At 45.3% G+C, this 27,275-nt stretch overlaps 2 protein-coding genes across 2 annotated transcripts; one reads left to right on the forward strand and one right to left on the reverse strand.

The window, feature by feature from the left end:
- Window positions 1-889: 889 nt before the first annotated feature.
- LOC120452124 (coiled-coil domain-containing protein lobo) lies at window positions 890-27,066 on the forward strand. The gene is made up of 9 exons (XM_039636206.1): window positions 890-1,437; window positions 1,541-1,669; window positions 24,490-24,849; window positions 24,920-25,634; window positions 25,696-25,877; window positions 25,938-26,153; window positions 26,222-26,443; window positions 26,505-26,699; window positions 26,759-27,066. Exons 1-9 carry the CDS (start codon window positions 1,024-1,026, stop codon window positions 27,014-27,016), a joined length of 2,691 nt encoding a protein of 896 aa, XP_039492140.1. The 5' UTR covers window positions 890-1,023; the 3' UTR covers window positions 27,017-27,066.
- LOC120452125 (protein distal antenna) lies at window positions 1,805-10,568 on the reverse strand. The gene is given in 2 exon segments (XM_039636207.2): window positions 1,805-4,830; window positions 9,702-10,568. A coding segment is annotated over 1 exon segment (2,373 nt). The 5' UTR covers window positions 4,778-4,830; window positions 9,702-10,568; the 3' UTR covers window positions 1,805-2,404.
- Window positions 27,067-27,275: the final 209 nt, after the last annotated feature.

Consider the following 27,275-nt stretch of genomic DNA (forward strand, 5'->3'; position numbering starts at 1 on the left):
AGACATGGAATTATCTTGCTAGCCTCTCGTTTTTATTAAAAGGAAATACACATCCCAAAGTGATCAATTTTTATATTTAATACGTAATTTTCACAATACAAATTTTGTCTTATCTGTAGTTCATAAAAATAAGCAAATACATATTTATATAAATATTTGTCCGTTTTTTCCTGCATATATTACAAATAACAATTTTAATACTGTTCACCATAAAATCATATAATATTAAATAAATTATTATAATATATTAAATTATTATATATTATTATAATTTATATATTATTACAATTTCTCAATTCCTTATCGCATTTTTCATGTAGCTCATGCTTTTTGAATTTATCTAAACCTTACAAATCAGAGGCTGCAAAATACATGGTTACTCACTATCATAATTATATTATTGGCATTTTTACAATAAATCTTTTCAGAGCTTGAAGTTTACTACGACTTTTTCGGCTATCGTTGATTTTTTTAATACATTTTAAACCTTTATATCAATTTTAAAAATGTTCGTTACAAAAATTAGTTGTGTAAAATGATTAACGTACATACATTTTACATATAGAAACATAACCGACGGAAAAGCAGTAAAACTGAAATGCAAAGCAGGGTAAGCAGTTAAATACAGCGCTAAAGCAGCACACAAGCAGCTAGAAAGCAGTACATTTGTAAGTTAGCTAAGATGCAAGCCGGGAATAGAAAGTAAAAAGTTATTTCAAAAAGCAAAGACTCGAACCGGAACAAGGAAATAAACGAAACGTTCTTATAAGAAGTTATTTCAATAGAAATCCACTAAAATCAAATTGGATTAAGGAATTACGAAATTTCTATTACCAAATTAGATATAAATATTCTTAGCTACAATGAGCAGTCTAGTACAAGTCTAGTACACATATTCCCATTCCTGTCACATCTGGCCGCCTGAAAATATATTTTTTTCTACAAACACCGTAGTTATAGAAACGAAGTTTCCTGTTTATTATTCTAAAAAGCCGGCAAACGTAACCACGCCAAAACGCCAAAATGCCGAAAGTAATATTCCAGAAGTACAAGAAGGTGGTGAGCAACATCGACCCGACTCGCTACAGTGCCAAATTCAAGGAGATCGACGACCAGCGGCGCTCGCAATCGGAATCGGATTTCGTGGATGAAATGGAGGGCGAGTACGAGCCGGAAATGGAGGAAATGCATACCAGTGAATTCAGTTTATCCGAAGGCGAACCCTCGCTGAATATCGGCAAGATCGATTTATCCTTTCCCGAAACAGCCGAGGAGTTCGAGAACAGTCCGCAGTGCTATCCACCCAGCTACTACACCCTCTCGCCCAAGGAGCGGCTGCTCCTGCTGTATGCCGAGAACTTCCGCAAGCAATTGGTGCTCAGCTATCCAAAGAGACGAGCCATGGTCCTGGCTCTGCCCAACGAATGCAAAGTACAGGTAAAGTTGAAGTGCCCACCATCTGCGACCTTTCGTTGGAAGGCGTTGTGATAAAATGGTAAATGGATAAATTGATAAATTGCCCCTCTTAACCAACTGACAGAAATTCGTTTGCACCAGCATCAGGCCAACGGCGTTTATTTACACGCAACTCATATCGAGTGTTGAGGAAATTGCCAAGTTTGTCGCCGATTTCATTCAGTATGAGCCACTGGAGGACCCCATCAATTTGGTGAGTTTATTATGCCCATCGTATGCATCCTTCTTGGCTGGAAATAGATTACAAAGTTTATGGCTTCTAAACAGGCCAATCACAGCTTTTAAAACCATATATTAAATACTAGCTATGAATAAAAAAGAACAGCAGTTTTAAGAGTTTCATAAAAATTATCTAATTACTTTTTATTGAACATGTATTTAAAATTACATTTAAATTTGTAAATGTTTTTATTTAAATATCGCATTAATTTCGAATTAAGAAAATTCTTTTTGAGCACATTTCCATAGTTTTATAATATACGAAATTTAAAAACGTTTGATATCAAATGCATGCCATCATTCGCGACTCTTTCCAACACACCTTGCAGTTCGAAATGTTTGTTTCGTAACAAAAAACTAAAGACTATAACATTTTTCCTATAATGCGAATGCATTGCGATGAACAAAACAAACGTAACTAATGTTTTTTCCATTTTCAAATGTTCAAATCAAATGCATAATAGCTACAAATAGAGTTTCTCAATATATATACACGTTAACCGTACGATTAATTAAGACAATGCAATGGAGTGGATTTGTATTGAATTGAATGGAAGTGAGTTGAATTGAATTGAATGGTGTTGAATTGAATGAAATTTAGTTGAATGGAATTGAGACTGAAAGTATGCTCGATAGGTTTCACAGCTAGGAGATAAATTCAGTGGAGTCCTGCGCGGAGGAGGAGGCGTGCAGCCATGTGGTCTGTGGTCTAACTGCTGGAGCTCAGTTCGTCGTACTGCTGGTACTCGCCCGTGATCTGGCAGTCGTCGGGGTCATCGTCGAGGTCACAATGTACAAATTCGTAGGGGGGGAAGAAGAGGGAGCTGAGTAGGGTGGCCGACGATCGGTAGACGGCCGGCGCATACACGTGGCACCTCGTCGATGCCTCGCCGGAATCCGCAACTGCATCCACATCTGCATCCGCTTCTGCATCTCCATCTGCATCTGCAGCAAGGACACCAGGTCCTGGTTCTGCGCCGCTTGGGCTATCCTCTAACTCTGTATCCGTGGCTGGCTCCGTGGGCGCCAACTTTGGCTTTTCCTATTTGCGACGGCGACTCTTGCCCCGCCCACTGCCCTCCTCCTCGGCGACGTGCTCCTCGCTGTCCTCCGGCAGACAGCGCGCACCTGGCTTCTCGATCTTCTCCAGCGGCGTCTCGTTGCCCGACTTGATGGCGGCTATGAGGAAGCGCAGTTGCATCAGCTGCACGGCCGTCACGCGGGGATTGCTGCAGTTCTCCAGCCACTGCAGGAACTTCTCGCCATGCCGGATGGCCTCGATGTCCTCGTCCGCCGTGCAGTCAAGATACTTGGCCTTCTCCTCCTCGTCCGTTTTGTTGGAGTTATTATTGTTATTATTGTTATTGCTGGCACTCACATCGTTGTTGTTCGTGTGCGGATTGCTGGTGTCCTGGAAGCTGCCCTCCGATTCGGAGCCAGTGGCCTCCATGCCGCCCATCTTGAACAGCATATTGTCTAGGATCTTTTTGCATTCGCTTGTGGGATTCGTGGCCTCCGGCGTTTTGGTCTTCTTCGCCTTTGGCACGGGACTCCGGCTGCCCGATGAATGGGCAATGGGACTTTGCGATGGGGTCATCACCTTGCCGGCGGCCGAGAGATCCTCCGGTTTGCCGGACGCCTCCGTCTCCACTTCGCCGTCGAGATCGGGCTCGGTGGCCTCGTCCGCCTCGGGATTCTGCTCGTTGGAGGACAGACTTCGCACCGACGGCGTCTCAGTCTCTTTCGTGAGATGGGAGTACAGGATGTTCGAGGGATCTCCCAAGGATCCGCCCTCCGCAGTCGTGGTGGCCACCTGCTGCTGCAGCTGATTGGCTTGCAGGGCGGCCAAGGTGGCGGCATTGGGATTCAGGGTGTGCAGACTGGCGCCGAACGCCTTGCACCAGTTGTACCACGCCGCGTTCTTCTCGTCCAGACTGCCCGACGGCGTGGACGAGGGTGTCAGTGGTGCCGAAGGAATCGGCGGCGTCTGCGCCAGCTGGCTCATGTGCTGTGGCGTGGATGATCTGATGGGTGGACTGGTCACGCCCATGGGTATGGTGGGCGGATAGAGGGGATTCAGGCCCAACATGGTCTGCTGCGACTTCAGCCAGTAAAGCAAGGGATCTTCGGCCAGATTGGAGAGCGTCATGGGCCCGCCCATTTGCGATGGCGCAAGCGAAGGACTCGGACTCTTGATGGTGTCGCCAGCCTTGCCCTCGTTCTTGATGCTCAGATTGAGGCTGCCCTGCCCCTCCGCTGGCTTCTGTTTGGCCCAGTTCTTCACCGACAATCCCTGTGCCGAGCGATCGCCACTATCGCTCCTGGGACTCTGCACCTGCAGCGGCGTCTGGGCGCTGGGCTTGGGTGTCCTCAGGTTACCAGCGCCGGCGGGAAAGCTGCTCAGACCGGACATGGCAGCCAGGCCGGGATTCAGCTGGGCCAGCAAGTTGAGGTTTGTGGTCAGCTCGTTGAAACTGATCGCCAGCGGGGACTGTGAGATGCCCGTGAGACCCGATAGGTGCGTCAAGCTCGAGAGCGGACTGATGGCGTTCAGGGAGGGATCGGCGGCTGGTCGATTGATATCGGCACCAAACACCTTGGCCTTGACCCCGCCATTGAACGCCGCATAGTCCACGGGCAGCCCATTGTAGCCCAGCTCGGCCAGATTCTTGTTTGTACTGTAGTCCAGGCCATTCAGCGGCGATCGCTTGAAGGCCAGCTCATCGAACTTCAGTTTGTTGGAGAAGTTCAGGGGCAGGGCGCCATCCAAACGCTGGCGTTTCTCCGGCGGACCCAACAGACCACCACCACCTCCGCCACCAGCTCCACCGCCACCAACGCCATCCATCTTGTCGCCCAGGGCGTCGGCGCAGAGGTTATCCGTGGCGGACTGGCGGGACATGAAGCGCAGCTTGTCCTCGTTCTTGCACCAGCCGCGCAGCGTGGACTCGGGCACGCCGATGTCCCTGGCCACCGATGCCTTGGACTCGCCATCGTGTATGCGCTGGATGGCATGGATCTTGTCGCGGGGCGTCAGGCTCCGCAGCGGACGCTTGCCCTTGGTGCCCATGCGGATGTTCATGTGGGGGTAGCTGGAAATATCCAACTTGAGGCCGTTGTCGAACAGCTTGGCGTCTGCAAGAGAGAGAGAGAAGAACAAGCGTTTCTTAATTAATTACCGTGACACACTTGGCATATCGCATATTGCATATCGCATAACGCAGCGATGCGTTCCCATTCGCCAGCGGAGTAGCACATAGCGATATATATGTACTCGCCCGAATGGCGAATGCCGTGTGCGCGCGTCCATGTACTTTCGAAAGTGAGGGGATTGGGGCTTAAAAACGGACAAGGGTGTTAGGGGGGAGGGGGTGCCAGGTTGTACCAGGCTGTGCCAGGATGTGCCAGCAGGATGTTCAGGGGGTGGCGGTGGCTGGTGTTTCGCATGTTCGCACGCTGCTCCAATAAAATCGCCGCGCGCTTTAAAATTTTACAGACAAGTCGCGGTGTAAATAAACCGCACAACCGGGCGTATGCGCTATATTGCGTATACGTGTAGGTGGTAGCATCGTATCTACGTGTATATACGTACATAGTTACACACTACAGACACACACTACAGGATGACAAAATCTCTCTCTCTATGCTCTTGCAGGCAAATGAGCTGCGTCACGCCCCTTGCCTCTTTTTCGCTCGGCGCACGAAGGATGCCAAATTTGCAAAAAGGACTCGAAAGTCCTATGCCTGTGTGTGTGTGTGTGTTCGTTCGTTAGTTTGTGTGTGTGTACACGGGGAGACAATGGAATATGCTAATTGGTGCGTTGCCTTCGCGCCGCGACGCGCCTGCTCCAAAATGCAGCGCGCAACGCGAGCTACGAATAAGCAACAAGAACAAGCCATTCGTCGGCCGAACTTCGAGCCGAGTCCGCAAATTTATAACTTGTTTACCTGTCTCGTGCCACTTGGCGCTGCAGCGCAGAACATCCCCCAACTTGCGATGAGATACTATGCCCTGCTGTGGAGATGGATGTAGAGGTGGATCCATGCCAATGCCAAGCACGCCTGTTGCGCCTTCCTGTCCATCCTAGCTCTTCTGCCTCGCTGCTTTCCTTCTTCTAGATCTGAAATGTTGCCAAAGGCAACGGCAGGTGCAGCAGCAAAAGCAGCAGAAACAACAACAGCAGCAGCAGTGGCAGCAGGAGCAGTGGCAGTGGCAGCGTCTTTTGGGCCAGCTCTCAAGTCTTTTTCGGCCTGGCCAAAAGTCGAAGTTGAAGGCAGAAAACAGAAACCTGAGCGAGCAACAATATGCTCCGCCTCCATCTCTCCAGAAAGTGAGGCATGCAAAAGAGCTCGCCCCATGGTGCAATTTTAAAATGAAAAACACGTTTTGCGCATGACTGACACATGATTTCTTTCCCTGCATATACATACATATATACGTACGTATATCTCTATATATACATATCTATATATATATATATTTGTATGGCATTCAAATATACTGGCCAAGTCCCAGTTGTGTGTGTGTGTGTGTGTGCCTTCGCAGAGCGAACTTCTCGAGGAAGAGAAACTTTCGAGAACTAAGAGAGCGCTGATGAGCAAACTGAAGGAGTCTTTCGTTTGGCTTTGGCCATCCATCGCAATGCTGTTTACAAATCTTGGCTGGCTTTCGACTTGCCACTTGAAATGGAGTTTACACGTTGCCAGCTATTAATTTGTGGCTCCTGAATCACTGGACTTATCTCCTTCACTTGCTTCTTTTGGCCAACTCGAGCTTATGTCTTGCAATGAGCAGTTGGTAGGAACCAGGAGGTGTGAGGTACATCGTTATGCCAAAGGTTTAATCTGAAGCTAGGATTTGCTGCTCTATTATGTGATTTATATAAAAAGTACACTTTGTAATTGGAGTATTGGAATTAAAGCTTAGACTAAAGCATAATCAAGCTTACAAAGAAGATAATCTAACTTGGTTATGAACACATAAATGATGATTTGCGTTGGTAATCACTGCTAATAGGTATGCGTTTGTCACCTGGCCAAGTCTGCGGTTTAATGCATACCCATCTAGTTGCTGCCTCCATTTCCCTGCCCACTTGACACCCAATCCACAAACTTGGACACTCTGGACTGCTCATAACCAATAGAGCAGCAAATAACTGGGTCGACGGTGGCCAGCTAAACACCAAACACAAAACACCTAATACCAAACAGTAAACACCAAACACCATACAACTAACACCAAACACCAAACACCATACAACTAACACCTTACACCATACACCTAACTCCATTCAACTAACACCACCCACAGATCCCGGAGCGGCGGAGATGCAGAGAAGCAGCGACCTGCCAACAACCTGCACCCAAACACATATCGAATAAAACTTTTACAGCTGTATAAAAATTACAAGGTCTTTGGCCATTCAGCAGCGGAGTCGAATGGGAAATGTGAATGGGAATGGGAGAGGGATTGGGATTGGGGATGGGTGGGGTTGAGATGGGGTGGAGATGGGGTGGTGTGGTGTGGAAGGAAAAGAATTTTTACTTTCGCTTTCTGCAGTGGGTCCGTCCTTGTCCTAGCCGGCTCGCCATTAAACTTTTCACGAACCGAACTGGGACAGTGGGAAGTGTGTAAAAAATCTAGTAACAACAGAAAAAGATGAAAGAAATAAATATAAAAGAATTACACCAAGTTTGTCAGTGTGTGTGTGTGTTAGTAAGTGTGGAGGGGGCTAGTCTGTGTCTGGTGTTGCTGCTGTGCACACATGCACACTCATACTCACACACCCATACACTTACACACAAACACACACACCTAGCCGGGACAGGACATATGTATGCCGGAATGGCCATACCCGTCAGTATGTCTGTAATGGCCAACCGTCTGGCCATTTCATCCTACACGTGTGTGTTTCTGTGTGTGAGTGTGTGTATGTGTGTGTGGGCTAAGAGCTTCTGATTTTCCTATATACAATTATAATTTTATTGTATTTACTATTTTTTCGTTTCTTTGGCTTCGTATTGAACTCACTCGCAGACACAGAGGGGCAATGCATGTGGCAAGGACACCAAGGAGGGTCAAATGGTATGGATGTGGGGTGTGTGGTGTGTGTAGAGGGGCAAAAGGCAGGAGTCTGGCGAATGGAGGTCAACGACTGAAACTAGTACTAATATGTGCAAGTGTTTGATAGCTCCATTCGTTTGTGCTAATGCAGAAAGAAATAAAACACAAAAAAGAGGCAACACATAAAAATAAGAATTCCGTAGATAAAAGAAAAAGTTGCTTTGCTCCAAACCCAATCGCTTGTTAGTGTGTGTGTGTCTCTGGGTATTAGTGTGTGTTTGTGTGTGTGACTGTCTGGGATGCTTTCCTCACCGCAGTTATGTGTGTGCAAATAAACCATGTGTCTGCTGTAATGTTGGACCTGTTGGCACCAATGATCTATGTGGCTTTAAGCACTATTGCACCTTTTATTGTGTGTTTTGGTTTATGATTAGCCCGATTAATGTTGTGCCGGGCTTTCGCAGTGGAACGAGATGATTTGTTGGGGGAATCGCCTTGAACTCTATGAAGATTTCTAGGGATAATTTATGGACAGTACCATTTTAATTAACTAATCCTGCATAAGCATTTAGTTATATAAATAATTATTTAAGTCTAATGAAATATAAAACTATGAATTAAAGCCGTGGTATTAAAATGGCTTTCTTAGATCTTTTCATTAGATTCCTAAATTTGAAGTACCGGTCGCACTTACTTCCCTTTTTATGATGTAATGAACTTGTTTTGCGGTAATGAAGTACTAACTCTCCGTACAATTGTACTAGAAAATATAATTATAATACAATAATATTACAACAATACCAAATAATATTATTTTTAAATTCTTATCTTAAAAGATATCGAATAATAAGAGACATTTTCGTGGTATAAAATAGTGAAACAGATTCTGACCATCCGGAACTTTTTCAAAATCATAATTTTAGGGGTTATCTTAACAAAACGGATTATAAGAAAGTCTGCGATAAAAAAATGTCTTTTTAACATACGCGCCTCGTAATCGTATAAAATCGCAATTAATAAATTGCAACCAAAAAGTATTGCATACATTAAGGGGCCCCTAAAACCGGTTTCCTGTGTAAGTTAATATTGCATTTCAATAGATAAAATGTAAACATTTTACTGGTAAAAGTCTATAGAGTATAACTATAGTTATACTAGCATTTATTTTACAAACTATAACTATAACTATAGGTATACTAGTATTTATTTTACTAATCATAGATTCATAGATTGACAATCATAGATTGGAAGATAAGCTCGAAGTTAAAAAATCAAACTGTTTATAAAGAATAATAAAATCTTGACCTAGCCAATATAAGTATATATAGTATGTTTAAAAACACAAGTATTCAATAGCAAACTAAATGGTTACTAATAATAATATTGAAGATGTTCTTGGAATTCTCGAGATCTTTCACTTCTAAATATTATCAAGCAAAATACTTAAACGGCGGATTTACTGTAAACATAAAGGAACTTTCATGTATATCTCCTTATTTGAATTTTGCATAAAATATACATATATGTATATACATATGTTGACAACAATTTCCGTTGTTGCAAAATGTTGTCACTTTATCGCTTTTTGAAAGACCTATTAAGATTTGTATTTATAATGCCATATAAAAATGCCTAGGATAATAGCTATGCAAATACACAAAGTAATACTTGTATTGTTTTCAAAATATTAATGTTTAAAAATATTACGTTCTTGCAGTTTTGAAATTAAAAATATTTACAATAGTTCGTCAAACTAAAGTTGGTTTCCGATTTCTATAAATAATTTAATAAACATGTTGCAAATATGTCTGCTGTTACCAATAACTAAAATCATTCTTCAAGTTGTGTGTTTAGATCACTCGGTTAACTATTATTAATTAATTCATAACTGACAATGACACTTTGCTAATTGCTCAATACACCGATTTATGCAAATACTGACCTTTTAGTTAACTTCCGGGGGCGAAATGTGATCGGTGCCTTCTTCCAGCGAAGGCGGGATAAATTCGGTGATAGCGCAGCTATTTATATTTGCTTTGTTTATTATTATCTCGACCGGCGATGTTTACGGTTCACGTTACATATAGTTCACATGGATTGCAGTTGCAGTTTTTAGTTGGAGTTTTTAGTTTTCAGTATGCAGTGAATGTTTTTGTTCATTTGCAAGGATAACATAACATCACTCGGACAATCACAATCGAACACTGTGCTCGCGATGCGGCGTGATGTTTACCGCTGCTGTGGCGTGCGAAATTCAGCGGCAGGACATGCGGTGCGGTGCGATGCGATGCGATGCGAAGCGACCTCTCTCTCGCGCTCGTCGAAGGATATTGTGATATTGTGACGCTGCGTCGCTGTGACGTGGATGTGCGAACCTGAGCGGCTAGCGTGCGGCGACAAACTACCGCGACGGACTTGAGTGAATTTTGATTTTAGCGCGGCGAATTTCCGCACGGCGACGACGGCGGCGACGTCACGGGAAATTTAAAGTCGCACGTCCACGAAATGCGGCGTTTCGTTCTCACTCACACACATATGTGCCCTGCAGTGGTGGTTGTGTGCTGGTCAGTCTGTCCGTCTTGGTATTAGTAGTTTTGTAGTTGCCGTTGTCGTTTTTGTTTCTTTTACGTGTGCGTGAGTACACGCTCTCGCTCTCTTTCGTGCGCTCTCTTTCGCTCTCACTGCTTGCGAATTTCGCGGCCTTTTTCGGTGACAGCCAAATGTACAATGATTAATAACGGTCAAGACGGCGGCGAAGAAGTCCTCTCGCTTTGGCTGCCCCGTTCGCAATATTCGCATTTTGGCATTTTCGCATTTCGGCCGGCCCAACCACAGGCCAGTGTCCACTCACACACACACACCTACACACATATCTGGCACACATACCAACACCAGCACACCCCCACACAAACACACGCGTGGACACACAGCTGTGTGCAACGAAGACGACGCAATACTCGTGCTAGGCTTTTTGAGATTGAGAGACGCACATCCTTTTCGGCCTCCTTTCTTGCGCCCACGTGTGTGTGTGACACAGAGAGAAAAAACGTATTCTAGAGGTATTAGCAAGAACAATATTATAATTTGCGAAAAATGGGAAATTCAGTATAATAATTTGGCAATGGTTTTATCCTTATATATATATAATATATAATTTAATACAAAAAACTTCGTTTCTGCTTAAAGTGTTTACTATTCTTCTTAATTATATTAAACTGACTTATTCAGTATTAGTTTTAGTTAACATTTCAAAACTGCATTTCTTTCAGTGTAAGACTGTGTGTAACCTCAGGAGGCATTTGCTTGCGTTTAGCTAAGCCATTTTCTGCTTCCTTAAACGCTCCGCAACAACTATCAAACGAGCAAAAGGATCTGCGAGAAGAACGTGAAAAACCTAGCCGAAATCCGTGTCTAATTTTCGCAGTAGGGGGTGCGATTTCCATCGTCACTGATAATTCTGTTAGTTTTCGTTTTCCCGCTGTCATGTGCTGCAGTTGTTGCTGTTTTTGCTGTTGTTGCTGTTGTGATTGTGCGGCCAGTTTTCCTCGCTTTGTTTTGATACATGCCTTCATCGCAGATTACGTGGGCTCGCCTCTCTTTCGCGCCTCCGTTTTGCAAAGAGCCGTGTTCTGAGAGTCCTTAAGAGAGAGAGAGAGAGAGAGCGAGAGGGAGAGAGCCAGTGAGAGAGCAGCTTTTCGTGCTCGTCTTCGGCTTTTTGCCGCCCGAACCGAACGAAGTTTTTTGGGGGCAGAGGGGGTGGTGACCCCACGGGGAAACCCCCCTCTTGGAAAACCCCCGTTCTTGAGAACAAGGCGAATCCACAGAGCGGCTTTCTTGGCTCTTTTCGTCGCTCTTTTCGCTGAAGCGTGACCGGCGATCGCCGAAGGAACCGGAATTCTCCAACGGACACTCGATCGCCACTGCGGACACCAAAGATAGGGGTATTGTGGTGGTTTCTCCATCGACTTTTGCTGGCAAATTGCTGCGGTTTCGAAATGTCAGTTGGCGAAATAATTGAACTCAAATTATGGGACAAGAAACTATTTATCTGCGAATATCATGTGATAGCGAACTGTTGTAAATGTTCCTGCATTTAGCCAACAAAGTTGATATAATATTTTAAATAGTTGTGTTTGCCATTAAATGGTAATCTATGTTATTTATAAATTGCACACTCTTTTGATAACTAGTGCACAATGTAGTCAATGCATTATAATGTAATACATGTAAGACGTGTTACGCATTAAGAAGTTTAGGATTCTTGTAATATTTATTGACAAGCTGCTAAATTCAAGTTATAAATGGAAAACCATATCGCATATATAGTTGTTATCAATGCACAGCAATCTTAGACTATCAATTTAAAGGCAAGTGTATTTTAACTAGTTAGTGCGAGATGAAAAACCTGACAAGTATTTGCAGCATCGTGGGATAGCCCCGAGATTACGATCTTATATAATGCGTGTACATATAGGCATTTGAGGTCGTAGACTTAGTAGTTGCTATGCAAAACATTTGCGCAGCGCACACACACAATCGCACATACATAGCTCCCTATATTTCCCTATTGTATCTGGCCAACGAAGGCGGCCACTGACCATAATAACAACAACGGCAACGAAAAAGACAGCAGCAGTGTCGCCAGAGTTGCTAGTTGCTGCCTTTCGGGAAATCGCTAAGAAAGGTTTTTGAATCCATGTCCGAAACGCACAAGCACAATCGCACGCACACGTACACGTACACGCACACGAAAACACAGGCCCAAGGATATAGTATAGTCGTACATATAAGTAGAGGCGTATACACAACAAGGAGCAACAATAACGCAGGACTACGGAATACGGACAGCGGACAGCGGACAACGGACGGCGGACTACGGACTACGGACTACGGACGACCACGAGTACAGATGGCCGGCATGGGGCCGCATTGGCAAGAAACATATCCTTGCCACTAAAAAGCCAAGCAGCCTGCCCGGGTCGCTTCATTTCGTCATACACACACACACACACTCACACACACAGGCTCACTCACTGGACACACACTGGAGCAGTTTGGCAACACGCTACCCACACAGACGCACATTCTTCTTAGCATCCGCAGGCACATCAGCATCTTTAGCGTAAATTTTGCTGCTGCGAAAATTTAGAGTTGTTGCTTTATGCCAATGTGCGTGCTAGAGTGTGTGTGTGCTTGTGTGTGTTTTCGGGTATATATACTTCAGATTTTCATCGGCCAACCTAAAACCCCCCCCGCCCCCTTAGCCAGCGGTGCCCAACCCGACCGATTGTCCATTGTCCATTGTGTCCACCAAGGCAACATTTTCCATTTTCGTTCGTCCTCTCTTTGGCCGCCGGACTTTCTCTCATATCTGCAGCTCCTTGCCAGCCGCCTTCGTCCTAGCCACCAAGCCACCAAAACCGCCCAACCGCCCACCTCACCACCCCTTCAGATGGTCAAAACCCCCTTTTTCGAATGTGTGTGTGTACGTGTGTGTATGTGTGTGTGTGCGGGATGCCTTAATGTTGCTGCGTGTGTGTGTACAATTACGAATTCGTCGTCCTCGACTAAACTCAATTCACTTTCTCCCTAACTCTGGCAAACCCGCGTCGTTGTCACCGTCGTCCTGCGATGTCCTTTCACCCAACCCAACCCAGCCTCCCCCCTCCACCCTCCACCCTCCATCAACTGAATCAACCCAACCCCTCATGTCACACCTCCGGATGGCGAAGGAAATTTTCGCGTGAATTGAAAGATGAAGGCGCACTGGGCTGGATGCTGGACGCTGGACGCTGGTCACCCCCGATGGTTGGTTATATGTACACGCATAGGTCCTTGCTGATTTCCGTTCAAACGTGTGCCAGTGTATGTGTGTGTGTGTGTGTGTGTGTGTCGTTGTGTTGGTGTGTGTACATATGCTAGAAGACGTGTGCGCTTGATTTTCAGCACCCATCTACCATCTACCATCTAGCAACACCCACCCGGCCAGGGAATCTGCATCCTCTCACATTGTCTTTGTATAACTGTTCCTAAAACAAAATTTTCAGTTTTGCCTTCGAAAAGATAAATGTGTGTACACGAGTTTTCTATGTGTGTATGCATGTATGTGCTTCTGCATGCTTGTGTGCGTTTCTCCCGGCTACATGTACACTGGGATCTACTGAAAATATATCCCTAGATGCGCATACTTGTTTGCACCTTGCCTTAAACTCGATTTGTCGCTGCCCATTTCAATCAACTCATCGATCATTTATTTCTATTTCGATCACTATCAATTGCGTTGGGGAATTCAATTCGTTACCGGGATGGATCAGAATTGACATTGATGGTTACCAAAGATTAACAAAGATTGAAATATGCATCACCTGGAATCGAAATTTATCGAGATTTCAAAAATATCTACCATTTTATTTTTAAGAATTTTTCTTTTCTTACGTAAGACAAATAATTTAGTCCTGTGCAAAGGCTGAATTTGGTAAAAAGTTGTTGCCTACTTTTAGGGGTATAATAGAACATACATATGTATTATTATTATATAATATAATATTATTAAAAAATTTTTTTTTATTTCGAGTATTTGCGTTACAAGATGATATGTGTATGAAATAGAATTAAGAAAATATTAAGAGCACTTGCTGCAAATGTACATATTGTATGCGTAACTATTTGGTAGCTGTAAGCGATGAGGTTCCCTTCACATACACCTGATTTCATGTAGTGCAGATATATTTGCGATGGTCAAGTAGAGCCGAGCATCGTCGCCTGGAGACAGTCTAATCCGTTGTCCGCAATTGTGCTGACCTGGGCGGTCCAATCCGGTCCGGTTCGGTTCGGTTTGGTCCGGCAAGATGCCCATGCTGGCAGTTCTTTGCTACCTAGAAACCCGAGCGAAACACCCTCCGCCTCCTTGGCCATTATCTGCAGTTTTGTCTAAGCTAAGGCGATTTGAGCAGACAAAACCGCAGCTCTCGCAAGTTGTTTGGACCCAGTTCGTCCATTCGTCCTGCACTTCCATGCCCTTCCTATCCTTAAAATGAGCTGGCCATGCACTACTCGTGGTATTCTATTTTGTGTGCTGCTGGCATAGCTGCTGCCTTCTATGTTCCTATGATTTGCATATTCGAGCTCGTAGCTCCTTTGTTTTAATGCGCCTCCACCCCTTTGCTCCTGCGTTCCGAGTCCCGAGTCCTGAGTCCTGGCTCCTTTGTCAGGCAGCATTTACCTGGTAGTGTGTGTGTGCGAGTGTGTGTGTGTGACACTGGTCTTTGGCCAGGATGCCGCGTAAGAAGAAGGCAAACGGCCAGGCTGGAATTTGTCCTTCCAATCTAAGCCAAATGCTGGCCGCCTTGGTCTCCTTTGCTTTTCCAGCAAGCAGGGAAATTGAAACAATTGAAGAGGTAGCCATGGATGGAGCCTTTGCTGCCCGGCAGCCCAACAGTCCAACAGTCCAACAGTCCGGCATCCTGGCAGTCAGGACAACCAGACGCAGCATTTTCGACCATCAACTACTGGCCACTTACGGACTCGCCTCCACCGCATCGCATCGGCAAATGTCCTGCTGCGGAAGCCAGTGCGAGCGGGACAGCGAGCTTGAGGATGCAATGCCCACTCGCAAGTGCGAGCGAGATGTCCTTTTTGGCCAGAGAGCTCTAGCAACGGCAGACGAATCCTTTTCAAAATTAAACTATATGCAGCAAGTGGAAGAGCAAGGCAAGAAATGCGCACACACAAACACACACACATTCACTAGCATACCACAACCGCCCAGTTTTCGTATCCTGGTCCGAGAATCAGTCGAGTGCGAGCCACATGCAAATAGCGCAGACACATGCACTTTTTCTCGTATCCTTGGTCCGTCCGCATCTTATGTATTCGGCAGAGCTTTGTTAAGATATTCTTTGCACCTAAGATGGACGACGTTAGATACGGGCAGCAGCTAGCCAGCCCGGCTCTTATATACAGGTTCAATCAGTTGCTAATTGCTATAGGTCCGAAAACAGTCATGTGCACCCACACACACACTCACACACACACACTCGCCACTATTTGTTTATACTCATATGCCAGGATATATAAATGAGTGTGCACACACACACACACATATGTATGCTTATGCGGCGAAAATATGTAAGTGCAAAGCTGCACACTCAAGTGTTCAAACAGCGCGCCAGATTAGTTATAACTACATAGCTCAAGATGCCAAAAAGTCGACTTTTTCCTACGAACCGATGAATTCTGGAATCCGCAACACCTAACTATATAGTTTATATGGCTTATAGGTCCCGGAAAACCCGATCGTAATACTTGACCTTTATATGCCAAACGCTCGAATTCGATTTCATTCTTGACACTCCTACGAAAATAATCACACAATTTGTTTGGCACAGTTTTTTCTACTTTCTTGTCTGCATTCTTTTACTTGTTCTAAACCAAAAAGGGTTTGGCCAGAGTACGAGAAAAAGTTTGTCTGAGTTTTTGCCCTTTTTTCTTCTCCTTTGTATGTTACAACAAGAGAGAACGCTATAGTCGAGTTCCCCGACTATCTGATACCCGTTACTCAGCTAGTGGAAGAGAGAAGGAGAGTCTTAAACGCAGTTTTTGGCGATTTGTAGGCGTTATAGTGGGCGTGGCAGAAAGTTTTTTGGCAAATCGATAGAAATTTACAAAACCAATATAAAAATGAAAAAATATCTAAACATTTTTCAAAAGTGTGGGCGTGGCAGCTTTGGGCGATTTGTGGGCGTTAGAGTGGGCGTGGCAAAAAGTGTTTTTGGCAAATCGATAGAAATTTACAATACCAATACAAAAATGAAAAAATATCAAAACATTTTTCAAAAGTGTGGGCGTGGCAGATTTGGGCGGTTTGTGGGCGTTAGAGTGGGCGTGGCAACATGAATCGACAAACTTGCGCTGCTTCTATGTCCCTGGAGTCTGTATGCTTAATCTCAACTTTCTAGCTTTTGTAGTTCCTGAGATCTCGACGTTCATACGGACGGACAGACGGACAGACGGACAGACGGACGGACAGACGGACGGACAGACGGACATGGCCAAATCGACTCGGCTATTGATCCTGATCAAGAATATATATACTTTATATGGTCGGAAACGCTTCCTTCTGCCTGTTACATACTTTTCAACGAATCTAGTATACCCTTTTACTCTACGAGTAACGGGTATAAAAAGTAATTATTTTCATTTTATTTTTATGTGCCAGTCTAGCCGGTTTACTTTTACTCGTATCAATTGCAAGGGGGACACATGGGTGCTTTAAAAATGCATTAAGTCACCAACTGAGTTTTGAGCAAGTGTATTGAGAAGTATTTAAAACTTACTTACGTAATATGGCATAGTGTATTAAGAAGTATTTAAAACATAATATGGGATAGTAGATTAAGCCTAAAACTGATGTTTTAAGAGTTGCCTTAGTTGGCAACCGGAACATAATTTCCTTGCACACCTTAGATCCTTTGAGAAGGATAATTTCAATACGCACACCCATGTGAACTGGCACTTCCTAGCCGCGCATATCCATTCATATGAACTCACGCCAGCACTTCAAAAAAGGCTTTCTTTTGCGCCTTTTTTCAAACGTGTTCGACGTTTCCCGCACTGCAGCACAAGAGATGGAGTGGGGAGTACTCTACTACCAGATACCCAGTACCAAGTTTTATACAAAAAAAAGGTATTCACTTGAATCCGCATACAATCCTTATACAATATATCTTAAATAAAAAAACTTAGAAATAATTTATTTACTTGAATGGTGTTCATACCCGCTGTAAAACCAATAAGCCCCTTTGGAATAAGTGCCAAAGGGTATGGACGCCACAATGCGGTTAAATGATGGCGATATGCGCTGACGCTGTAAACTCAAGAGCGATGTCCTTTGGCATTCACTCGTCGCTAAGAAATACGAGTGCCCGCAAACGCAAAAGGATGCGACGGCGTCGAAAAGCGATAAAACGCGATTTTATGCACGTGTTGAGTGGCTGCCAAAATGGGCAGGTTCTAGAATAGAACAGATTATTATCTTATGGATTGAACTACATATTAGAAAAACGTATTTTTCTAATTGTTGTCCAAATCGATTTCAAATAATAATGTCTCGCAATTCCACAGAATTCATTTAGCTGATAAGAAAACGAGGGTTAGCGAAGCTTACAAAAACGGCTGAAAATAAAAGCAAATGGACATTGCATTAACCGAACTCTGGACAACAGATGTCTGGACTTTGGTCCCCTGACAATATAATATAAGGAGGCGTTACATTCCGGCTGAACTACAGATGTCACTAAAATTCGCCTACAGTCCAATAAATCGATATGATATCTAGGCCACAATGATTATGGCACTAGATGCGTACCTTCTTCCGGAAATGAGAGCTGCCTTTTGATCTTGTAATATTCCGTTTTGGTTCCCGACTTGCCAGCCATGCATTCATCATTTTTCGATTTTGATTTCGATTTTGTAGCAGGACATTCCAAGTCGCTGGGCGAAACCAAATACGATGCGATACAGCGCGATGTTCCCTTTTCTCGAGGGGATGAAATCGCTGTCGCTTCCGGTTGAGTGCACAGAGTCGCGGAGTTCCAGCGATGTAGAATGGCATAGCGTGTCGTGTCGCGTTGCTTGGTCAGTTCGCAGTTGCGAACCTTGTCGTCTTGTTTCGACTTCAGTGACAAAAAGCAGCAGTGGCGCTGTTTTAGCGAAAATAAGTGGCCAGGGTGGTATTGTAGTCACTGCGACGCGGGCATACCCTTTAATGTGGTGGGAAACGTGATGAGAATATAACAAATTTAGCATAAGTTCTAATGAAACAAAGCCAACAAAGAGGAGGAGCACCCAAAAACAATAATTTTCTTGGCTAATCTTACTCTTTAAAGGAATGCACTGCTAAGTATGAAATGTATGAACATTGATTTGACACCAAGCAGCAGCTGAAAAAAGGGAACCAACAATGCGGCAAGACATCTTCCAGATACACGTCGTTCGCCATTCCCCCCGCTGACTATGCGCATATCGATTTCCTTCGGCTCGAGAGCAATTCACTCGAGATCGGGCCAAGTGCCACCGGCAAAAAAGACCCAACGACGAAAAGGTGGCCCCAAACTGCGAACGGCGAACAGCGAACTGCAATCCCTATCTCATTTGCAACCCTTTGACAAAGAAAAGCGTCTCCCTCACGGAAAACTGGCAGCGGGTCTTCGCGTCCAGACGTTCGCAGGACGTTGGCTGCAGGACGCAGGACGCAGAAGGCAGGACGCAGGACGCAGAAGGCAGAACTTGGCCATATATGGTCAGACTGCCTGCCTACCTCCAGCTACCAGGACCTTTCAGCCCCGCGGCTGCTGTTTACCATGCCACGGTCGGTTTAAGTCGCAGAACATCCGCAACCACCGCTGACCCACCCATCTTCCACCACCGCCTATCTTCCACCACCCATCTTCCATCGCCGCCCATCTCTTGCCACCCACCACGTCCCACCGCCAAAGGTGCTCCGGCAATGGCCAACAGCCTTCGTGGCTACAATAAACTAGACGCCAATTTCGCTGTCGCTGACACGGCCATTGCCGCGGCCATTGAGCGTCGACCATCTACACATCTACACGGCGAACAATAAAGTGCTGCTTCTTACGAGCGCATAATTTGAATATATAAAGTATGAAACTTATGTTTATACTGCATGGCAAGGATGTGCCACATTCAAAGGGTTGCCAGTGGATAAAGAACGTTTTTTGTGGCAAGTGCTGAAGGAAGTTAGTTTGTATACCCCTACACATACGAGTATGTGGCAATAATTTCTCACTGTGCAGCATCTAGCCTCCACCGTCGACCATTGTCGACTGCAGGACTCTCGTCGGGTCCACTTACTCGCCTTGCCCGCGACGGAGTGGCGTATTCCTTTGCTCGAAAAGCAGACCAAAACCAAACCAAACACACATCGACTTTGTGTCCGAGTCCTCGCATCAGTGTCCGCATCTGTCTGGGATTCGCGACCCCCGTCACATCACTCGAGTTCGCAGTCCGCAGTCCTCCGTTCGCAGTCCTCCGTCCGCAGTCCTCCGTCCGGAGTTCCGAGTTCCAGTCCCGATGGCCGCGACCTCATCCCACATTGGTTCTTAGCGACGTCGTCTGTCCGTCGCATTTATCCTCGCTGTGGGCAACGCCATGTGACTTGGATCGAATCTGTGATTGTAAGTTGTGCGCCGTCGTTAGGTTGCCGCATTGGCAGTCGGTGGGTGCCACTCCAGCACATCCACATCCACATTCACAGCCACATGCACATCCACATCCACATCCATATCCTCTCCAATGCCCTCAACCATCTACCAGCCACTCCATCACTTGGCTGGCCTCTGTCCACCGGCTGTACACACGGGCTCTGTATCCCAAAGACAACGGCGGAGTTTAAAACCATCATCGTCGTATACACACTCGCTTGGCTCAGACAGCGCGATATTGAATAAGAATGCCTCCCGATGGCCGATGGCAGGACTCAAATTTAATGTACAGCTGCTCATATGTGGAGTGATGTGCTATTGATTAGAAAAGAATGCCAGTTTATGAGCTTTATGATTTATTAAATATCATAAGCCATGCATTTGTTTTAATATCACGGCATTCCTGTTTCCATATCATGATTATCTTGAAAGTTGCGAGCTTTAGAAGGTATTGGGCACTTTCAAAACTGGGCTAATGCCGCGTGTCCCATATTAATAAATCCTGTATGTAATTCCTTCGAGGATATGAGTGAAACTATGATGGCATTTCAACCCAAACCTCTATTAAGCTCCAGCTGAAAGGCAGCGACTTTGACTGACGATTCGGGGGAATCAAATGTCTTAATTTCGCGTGTTTATATCTTAATCTTGGCCGTTTTTAAGAGCGTCTATTGGCCGGGACTTTTATGTGCCCCGGGGTCCTGGGTCGCGGAAGCCGGGAAGATGGGAAGCTGGGCAAATAATAAAACCCCAGCGTGGTGAATGGGGAATGGCGCCATAGACATCCACGTACATCCAGGGGCGCAATATCAACGAAGACGCGCAAATAGTGAGCGGATTTTGGACGGGATGGGATGACATGGCATGGTTTGGATTGGGTTGGGATGGGTTAGCTGGGCTTGGACGGTTAAATGGGTCCGGAAGATGGTGGTGGGGGTGTGTGGTGTGTGGTGCTTTGGTGCTGTGTGGTGGCATTGCGCGTATTATGGCGACACTAGCGGCGCCGTGTGTCCTTTTGTCCCCAGGACAATAACACTTCCGTGCAGTACATTATCATAAAGGGGTTAAGTCGCTGATTTTCATCGTGTGTGCTCATTTAAAAACTTACACACGCTGCTCGCCCGCAAAAGGCCCGGCTTGGGGATTTCCTGGAGGAGGCGCACACCCACAACCCGACTCCTGGCTGACGTCTTATGGCCATCATCAAGCAGGACGCCAGAACGGCAGAGCGCGCAAGGACTCGACTCGACTCGACGGCCGAAGGAATCGCGCTGAATTTCACCGCTTTGTTTCAGCGCTCTTGTGGAAAAGATGGCAGCGGCTCATTATGCATCCCGATAAGCGATGTGCCTCCCCAGCGAGTCCTTCGCCCCCAGGTTAGTCTAACGAGGACGATGCCGACATGGTGGTGTGGGTGTATGCTACGTATGAGGCGTCTTTCTGGTGGGTGTGGGGCTACTGCATTGTGTCAACGAGGGAAGGCCGCCCATGTGTGTGTGCGTTGTGTGTGTTTTGGTGTGTGTGTGAGTCCGCCTGACAACCCCGTCTTGAGCCGCATTGTTTTTTGTTGTGAGTTGTGACCCGCGAGCGGTGGCAGTGGCAGCCATTCAGCAGGGTGGCAACTGAAAGTGATTCTGTCTCGGCAGACTCTGTTACTTGCCACCCTTTTTCGCAATTTTTCGCCGCTTTTGGCGCAGTTTTTTTCGCTTTTTTTTTTATTTTGTGCTTCTTCCTTCAGATGGACGTTGTCGTGTTGTACCCAGTGGTCTTGGTGCAGTGGGGTATATCAGCGAGGCGGAAGGAAGAGAGTTAGCAGCATAATATGGTTTAAGGGTCTGCTTATACAAATTAATAAATCTTTGAATCTAAATACTAATGCTAAGCAATTTTGAACAGAAGTAAACAAAACGAACTAACTAGTAAGAGTATGGAGTATTTTCTTGCATGTGTTACGATCGTCTTCATAGTCAGAGGTAACTGCCAGTCGATCATCGCGACACATTATCCCTTTCGCCGACTGTAATTTGAGCCTGAGCCCCTGTTCGAGCAACCGGGCGCCCGTTGCTCCATTCTCGCTGTGCATTCGTCCCTTTGTTTTCGTCATGTTCGCTCCTCCATTGTTGCGACTGCTCTACCGGGCTCTACCAGGCCCGATCCTAATTTAACACGTTCGAATAACCTTGAAGCGTTTCTTATTACGCGCGACCGCAGTGATAGCGGCTCTGCCAGCGAGTCCAGGGTAGCTGGGGTAGCCTTGGCAGCCGTGGCATCTGGCTAGGAAGAACTGAGTAGAAAGCAAGAGGAGGAGGACTCAATCGGCTGGCCAGGTAATGCCGCTTGCATCGAATTCAATTAGACGCCGCTGACTGACTGGTTTGCTGACTAATCGATTCGCAAGAGCGTGAGCCAGAATGTATTTGACCTCGAATGGTGTGAGTGTGAGTGCGAGTGTGAGTGCGAGTGTGAGTGCGACTTGGTTCGGTTCAACCCGCTGATAGCTGATGACTCCGGGCCTCATTGTGATTCTTATGGCTTCACACGGCGATTTTGCATTTTAATGGCCTTCTGCGAAGCGACGGGGCGTAGCTGCGCAGGGTGGAAAGGTGCAGGACCCTCCACACGTCGAGAATCCTGTTTAGCTCCTTGCTTGCGTGCAACTCTCCCGCGAAGAAGTATGTGTTCTCAAGGAAATACTTTCAAATACTATTACTATTACTATCTATATCTTATATCTTACCATTTATCAATGTCATACATCATATCAATGTGCTAGCATCACAATCCTACACCTAGATCCTGATAGATCTAGGCTTATACCAAATCCAAAGCCGAAAGCAGAGCTCAGTGCATTTGAATTTTTTCGAGTGCAATGCTGCCGCTGCTGCAATGACAATTGCAATCACGAAGTGCGTATGTGTCAACGACTGGAGAGGCAGGATGAATCGAGGAATTGAGGAACCAGGAACAAGGAACCCCAGGCCCACAATAATTGGCAGCGTTTCCCGCGTTAATGGCCGCTTCGCTACGCTTCACAGATTCGGACGCACATGCACAGAATTCCTGGCAACGGCGGGATTGTCTCCTAAGTCTTCGCGGAACGGCAAGGAAGATGAATGGCACGGGGTCACGCAGCCACCTACGGGGCAGTCGCAGATGTGCAGGTAAACAATATCGGGACAAAGGATCAGCCGAAGGCGGATTAAATGGGAGTGGGTCTCAGCGATGCTACCTCGATGCCAAGATGCTGAGATGCCGAAATGCCCAAATGTCGAGATGCAATGAAAACAGACCGCTGATTGTTTTGGGCAACTGAATGACATCCGAAAATAGGGAAGAAAAACTGAAGAAAAAAAGAGAAAAACACATCGCAATGAACGGGCGGGCATGAGTAAACACTATATGGTAAATACCCTCTTTAGAAAACAGCCAAGAAGTTACAGTTTCCTGGTGGGTTTTAAACGATTCTGCAGAATTCGGATGCGGAATACGAAAATAAATAGAATATAAATAAACAAGTTAGATATAAAGATTAAAACACTATAAGATTAAGGTACAACTTTGAGATACTTTTTGTCCTATATTTCAATATTGAGATACTTTTAGATATGGAGATACATTTAGATATTGAAATACATTTGAGATACATTTTATCCTATATTTCAATAATGAGATACAGTTACATATTGAGATACATTTTATGCGTTATTAAAATATTGAGATACATTTAAATATTAAGATACACTTGAGATGCATTTTATCCTATATTTCAATATTGGGATACATTTGAGATACATTTTATCCTATATTTTAATATTGAACTTCTGCGATACCCTAACGAATTCACACCGCTCAACAGGTTCACTTCCCAACTCTGGGTTCTTCCCATTCTCTATGCAAAGCGGATGTAACTTTTCCAAGGTTGTAAAATCGTATGGGACATACGATCTTGACTCCTGCTGTTTTTACAGGGCCATATATAAGGGTACATGTACATATAAATTTTCCTCGGGCAGGTAAAACGCTGCTAAAGGTAATCGAAGATTTCCTTTTTGTCTCGTGCTGCGCAATAGTTTGTGCCAAATTTCGTGGAAACTCACATGCTGTTTCCTCAGTTTCGGTCTATATACTTCTACATATTTATGGGCAGCTAATAAACTCTTGTTTTGCAATTGCATATTGGCTTCCAATGACTTTTATCGGGGGATGATTTCAAGATATCGCATTCTTAGGCTAATGAGGGGAAATCATATGCTAGCCAAGGTCGTTGATAATTATTCTTAACACAAGTATTAAACTATTGATTTCACAATAAAAGAATCAAATTAATGTATGTATTTTGCACTCAGAAAGATTATTCCTGAAGTGCTCTTTTAATTTATGACTCTATACCAAAATAACTAGAATGAACAAAAGCAGTTGTGTAGTTAAATCAAGTTCTGTATTTCTACCTTATAAAAACAAAGTTAATTATTTTATACCACGCCCATTTGCCATGTTATCCTTCAGCCAAAGCGCCTGATTTCGCCGGAAACCTTGCTGCGCAGGCGGAAGGGCAACTCCTACGAGATGGCCACTCTGCTGGTCAGCATGCTGATTGGAGCTGGACACCCGGCGCTGGTGGTTTCCGGCGTGGCCCGCGAGGAGACGATACTCAACGACCAGCTGGCCATTCCGTACCCGTATCCCATTGTCGAGGTGGAGGCCGAGGAGGTGAAGCCAAAGGTGGAGAAGCAGGGCCAGAAGTATAAGCTGCGCGGATTACCCGATTTGAAGAGTCATCTCGACGAGGACATGGCCGAGGTGCACAGGCAAAAGGAGGCAGAGGAGAAGCGGATTCAGGACGAGATTATACGCAAGCAAATGGAGGTGAGGATAAACATGCACTTGCACTTGCGCATTCGCAGCGTGGATTAACGCACTGGCTAATCCCGCACAGGATCTTGAGCTGCTGGCCGTGGATCGACATCATTATCGACGCAGTCATGCCTGGGTGGTGATCATAAACAATGCGCCATGGAGCATCAAGCCCAAGACCACCTACACGGATGTCAACGGGGACGTGGTGGAGGCACCGCCCACGGCCATTTTCATCGAGCCCTCGACGGGATTCATCTGCGAAACGGGCTGCAAGCAGTACATCCTAGTGGATAGCATCTGGAATGAGTACAACTACTATGTGTGCAAGCAGAAGCACCAGCGGGTGAGTGAACTGCGTTGGGATCTGCGCGACACCCGGGACTGGGAGCACATGCTGCCAGGTGAGCCGCCCGAGATGCGCATCTACAAGATGGCCTCCGATGAGAATGTGGCCGATGAGGAGCGCGACATCAGCGAGGAGAAGCACCTGGACTGCATTGGCTCCTGGGTGGAGCGACTGCACATCGGACTGGCCGACTTCGAGCAACGTTTTCCCAGCTCCGAGAAGAAGATCCAATACAAGGGCGCCATCCACGAGCGTTTCTCTCCGTACTCCCAGCGCGATGGCAAGGTGATGCAGCTGACCATTTTCAACAACGACGAGTGCACCATTCCCAAGGTCAGATATGAGTACTATGAGAATCGATCTGACCTCATGCGCCACGTGAAGTACACCTATGCCACGGATCAGTTTGAGGAGATATTCAACAAAGGGCGCAATGACAGTCTAAAGTGTGGGTGTACATGGATATTCTAAGTAGCTAGTAAATATCCTAATCTTTAATACTTCTTTAGCCATGGAATATTTCTCGGACACCTCGCAGCAGCGAAGAGTGCACTTTTATTCGGCTTCCAGAATCGATTCCTTGGAACTGTTGGTGGTGGAACCGGGTTCGCTGATACTGCACTACAAGGATCGCAGTGACAAGTGTTGGTACAAGGAATTCGAATTCACCCCAGCTGGCAACGTTCTCAAAGTGAGTAATATATATAACATGGTTAGTAACTAAACAATTAATTTGGCCAACTCCCAACAGAAAGTCACTGAGAAGTTTCTGAAAGCCAGTGCTAATGATGTGGGCGCAAATGATATTGCAACACGCACGTTTCTCTTTCAACAAAATAAAATTGTTTTGAAATTTCATTACACATTTGGAGCACTCACCGCTACGGTAGTGGAATTTACAAAGCCACCAAGACCGGATTATGGCAAAGAGCTCGTCTACGATGAGAAACTAACGAAAATATACAAGGCAAGTGGCTGCATAATTATTGTTATTATTATGTTGGCTTCACATAGTTATTTTTAAAACTCCTGCAGGCAAATCCTCTAGATCCAACGCGCACTAATCTGCAACTCTATCGTTTGCTGTGTGAGCAACTGCAGTACGAGGACCATTTGAGGAAGAACTTTGAAAAAATCTTCGAGGACATAAACAACATATTCGACTTGCGGCGATGCGAAAAGGCTGATCCAAAACTAAAGTTCAGCATATTTGATTCACTGCGCAATGGCGCAGCCAGAGCCATCAGAATGAGACAGGTAACTTAAGGTACTCAATCATAAAGTATGTACTTTGATTCCTTATTTTTATACCATTTAGTTTGAGGAGGAGGAGGAGCTGAAGAAGGAAATTGCCAGCAAGCCCGCCGATTTCCTGGCCCCATATCTGGTGCCCTATAAGCACCAGGAGGAACTTACTCCCGAGCAGTCCCAAAATGCATATAATGCCTGTCTGAACGATCTCAAGTCGCGGTTTGTCAGCCTGCTCAACAACTTGCAACGGCACTATGAAGATGTAAGTCTCCATGTTTTATGCTTCTAAGCTAAAATATTTAATATTATTATATATACCAGTTAACATCCGAGTCCAAGTCGCTGAATCGATTCCTTAACAAGTTCGAAAATCAGTTTAATAACTACGATTACAAGCGATTGGTGCAACAGTCGAAGGATCTGGAGCTCAACAAGCGGATGGTGCAACAGCGCTTGACACTTACCCACGAAGAGTCCCAGAAGAAATACGAGGTGGTCAAGAGCTCCTTGCTGAAGGATCCACGGCTCAACTTCAAGAAGGAGGACGTGGCGAAAAGAGCCTCGGAGAATTCAAAATAACTTTGTTTGCTGAGAATGCAAGAAATAAATGAAGTAAATTTAAAATATAACAAAATGAAGATTTATTTATGAGTTGTAAGGGTTCAAGATGTGCTGCTATCATATTGATTATTTATAAATTTAACTCATACATTGCTTGATGGTAATCTTGATGGCAATTATCCACTTTGAAATAAGCGATGGCCAAGGAAATTCAATTCAGCTGCACAGACGACTTTCAGATTAAATCAAAATCAAAGGTTGGCCTTTAAGATGCAGA

This window comes from Drosophila santomea, chromosome 3R (assembly GCF_016746245.2).
Source record: "Drosophila santomea strain STO CAGO 1482 chromosome 3R, Prin_Dsan_1.1, whole genome shotgun sequence".
In the NCBI taxonomy this organism is placed as follows: Eukaryota; Metazoa; Arthropoda; class Insecta; order Diptera; family Drosophilidae; genus Drosophila; species Drosophila santomea.

Excerpts from the sequence above, each read along its gene's own strand:
- LOC120452124 (XM_039636206.1), top strand. The coding sequence starts at position 1,024 with ATGCCGAAAGTAATATTCCAGAAGTACAAGAAGGTGGTGAGCAACATC. Across the intron at positions 1,670-24,489 it reads TGGAGGACCCCATCAATTTG|CCAAAGCGCCTGATTTCGCC; the intron begins GTGAGTTTATTA and ends GTTATCCTTCAG. Across the intron at positions 26,154-26,221 it reads AACTAACGAAAATATACAAG|GCAAATCCTCTAGATCCAAC; the intron begins GCAAGTGGCTGC and ends AAACTCCTGCAG.